Source organism: Sinocyclocheilus rhinocerous, unplaced genomic scaffold, assembly GCF_001515625.1.
Source record: "Sinocyclocheilus rhinocerous isolate Xijiao unplaced genomic scaffold, SAMN03320098_v1.1 scaffold3640, whole genome shotgun sequence".
Taxonomy (NCBI): domain Eukaryota; kingdom Metazoa; phylum Chordata; class Actinopteri; order Cypriniformes; family Cyprinidae; genus Sinocyclocheilus; species Sinocyclocheilus rhinocerous.
Genome location: NW_015641454.1, coordinates 14,530 through 17,840, shown reverse-complemented (window position 1 = coordinate 17,840; position 3,311 = coordinate 14,530). Strand labels below are relative to the sequence as shown.

Genomic DNA, 3,311 nt, shown 5'->3' with positions numbered 1-3,311 from the left:
GTTCGTTGTAGTTTTTGAAAAGTGATTTCTGTTAAATAAAATATCTCCTTTTGAAGTGGACTTTGAGCTTTGTAACTTCGCTGATCTTTTTTATGCTCAAACAGCAACATTACAGACTAACTAAAGTTGAAAAAGTGAAAAAGCATAATAGGACCCCTTTAAAATATATTAACATCCTAAAATACGTTTACCTTATAGGCAAACTACATACAGTACATTTGACTTGTTTGAAACAATTTAAAATACTATTTGGCCAGTGGAAAAGAAGGAGAACAACTCTGAACACTTTCTCTGAAATGTATTTTCAAGGACACTGAATAGCAATGGGATGTCTCAAAAGGCATTTATAGTCTGCAACTCATATTTTCCAAATGTATTGTACCTTTAACTGTGTTAAACATGGTGTCACATGGATAAAATATGCATGGAAATAATATGTTATGCATAGTAAAACTAGGTGTTGTAAGCTCCATATATGGTTATTTCGGGGAGGAGACGGGGTGGAGGTTTGTGTACGCACAATATTCCTCTGACTGGGTATGCTGACTGCGCTGACAAAGGGAATTTTGCGCAGGTTCTGGCATATGCATGGTTTTGTAAATCTGAAAACTTTTGTGTGTATGCAAAGTCTAGCTTTTGTGCGTATGCACACTTTTAAGATGAAATCTAAGTACAGTTTTATACATGAGGCCCCTGTAGGTGAAGATGGATTGTGTGTGTTTTGTGAGTGTAACCTCTTCGGTCCTAACCACCCTGCTCTGACTCAAACGTGGGTTGCCGGCATGGGAGGCGGGCGCACTAACAAGGATGGTAAAGACCGCAGTGTCTAGCGTCAGTCGCTACTGTGCCTCTTGAGATCAGGGGAGTGAGGTTTCCCTGTGCAACTCTTACCAGCTGGCTTCCATTACACAAGGATCTACTCACCTTTATGACAAACAAAAGGTAAATGGTTGGTGCAAGGTTTGTCATGCCATCGTCCCTGAGCGTTGTGTTTGATGACTGTACAGTTTTCACCATCTCTATTAATGTTAGGTTCACCAGTGTCCCAGTATCTGAATGAGGAGTTACTCTGATCTGACCACTGCCATGAGTCTCTGAACAGACCAATCCAGACTTGTGATAAGGTTTCAGATAACTGTCTATCACTAATTAACTTCTGAACCTGTTCACTCTCATTCTGGTTTCTCACACTGACCAGATCAGTGTGATTATGTCTGCAGTAACTCTGAGCGTCTGTCCAGTTCATCGTCTGATCGACAAAGATGAGTCCTGTGTTTGCTTTAAGAAAAACAAATGGAAACACATTCATGAATCAGTTTGGTCATTATTCGTGTGCTGCTTTATGGTTTGGAAGTGAACAGGAACAGCGGTGGAAACATCAGAAACATGTAATTCAAAGACTTTGAATATTAATAATATATTCAGGATTATTTTAAAGATATAACATGTAATAACATTTCTGAACATTGTCATGGTTTTAAAACACTTTCCGTGTGTCCCTTATTTTTCCTTACACATTTCTCTAGGATACTTGATTCAGACACAAAGAGCCGGATCAGAGAACATCAAACAGAGGAAGATAGTTAATTAGTCAATAGAATTACTCACTTGGACGGTAGATTAGTAATTTATAAATGAATACATTTGCATTGCTCATCTCGATGCTCTATTGCTTTATGTTTTAATGGACTTAAGCTAATCCACAAGCAATAATGAAATTACAGGTTTGTATCAAGATAGTGAAGGCTAAAAATTTCAAGCAGTATTCTCTAGTCATTGCTGTAAATTAATAATAAATATTATGATTATTATCAGGTGATTATTATTATAATTATTAGCAGCAAGATCCATACCAGTCTCTAACTCTCTCCATATTTTTTTTTTCTTTATAGACTCTTCATTTGCAGGTTCCTATTGTCAAATTACCTTTTTTTCTGGGAATTGTGTCTATACAGAAATTGTATCAAAGTTGTTTCATAAATTGTATGACAAATATCCACAGTCTCTTCTAAATTCAAGATAGAATTAAAAAGTAATAGCGTTTAGCATTGCATTGGTGCATCTAAATAAATTGTTGTAATTTTAGCTGTACTCACTGTTGTTGCAGATGTAATATCGATTATCATTACATGGCAAATCATGCAATTTTCCATTCTGCATCATAGCACAATTGTCTCTACCATCTGGTTGTTTATCTCCCCAGTTCAGATAGAGCGCAGGTTCACCTGAAGGCCACTGCCATTCATCACGACCCGTCTTCTGCAGCCCGATCCAGACAAACTGAACACCTCCATCATTCACACTCTTCTTCAGCTCGTTCATGTCGTTCATGTTGTCAACGGTGGCCAGATCTGTGTATTTCTCTCTGCAGTATCTCTGAGCTTCAGTCCAGGTCTTCCTCTCATTTATAAAGTGATACTGACGCTGAACACATTCAGATACGGAGCAGAGAGGAAAGAAAGAGAGGCTTTGCTTTAATGATCTTCATAACAGGATCAAACCTAATGAAACTATAAACCATAAATAAAACCACAAACACACTCACCAATGAGAAGAAGAATGAAATATAGAGTTTGGTCCATTTCTGAGAAAGAAAAAATACTGAAAAACTAAAATATGCTTTGAATATTGAAATATGCTCACATTTTCAAACATGATTGTGTAATTTGAAAAAAAGCAGCATTTACTATTATTAAAATAACAAGTCTAATTCTAGTTAAAGAATGAACTTGTGAGTTGTTCTTACTTTAGAGGTCGTGTGTCTCTGTCCTGAGTCTGATGTTTCTGTCTGCAGCTTCAGACTGTGTGATTAATATATCTGCTCTCATCTGTCATTCAGCATCACATCATTTGTTTATTACTCTAAACAAAAGCCTTGTTCATTTCTCTTCCTCATTCATGTGTGTTTTCTCAGTGTTGGTCTTTGTGGCTGTAATTCGCTCGAAGCCTGTTAATTTGAATGTTGTCGAAAGTGGAGTTTCTGTATGTTCCATAATGAAGTCATATTCCACAGTGGCTTCACAAGAAGAATCCACCTCAACATTTGCATTTTCTTATCTAATTATTTATGTTCCATGTTTTTCACTTTCGATACTGTCATGATACATGGAGCAGACAACTCGGTGAAGTCTTAACTTTATTTTACACTAACTCTGATATAGAACCATTTCTCTGCCTTAAGCGACATTCTCTGGGACCACCTCCATTGGCCAGCAACCCTGGACCCTAACACTAAACATCCAATCACAATCTACTGTTCACACATCACCACATCTCCCCTCCTTAAAGTTCTGCTGCCTCCTTACTTTTTT

At 37.2% G+C, this 3,311-nt stretch overlaps 1 protein-coding gene across 1 annotated transcript in view; it reads right to left on the bottom strand.

The window, feature by feature from the left end:
- Positions 1-2,582, bottom strand: part of LOC107754990 (C-type mannose receptor 2-like) — a 4,258-nt gene extending 1,676 nt beyond the window's left edge. The window contains exons 1-3 of the mRNA XM_016571636.1: positions 2,546-2,582; positions 2,097-2,453; positions 925-1,278 (exon numbers count right to left, since the gene is read on the bottom strand). Of these exons, the coding sequence (XP_016427122.1) occupies positions 925-1,278; positions 2,097-2,453; positions 2,546-2,582 (748 nt within the window). The remainder of the gene's footprint in view (positions 1-924; positions 1,279-2,096; positions 2,454-2,545) is intronic.
- Positions 2,583-3,311: the final 729 nt, after the last annotated feature.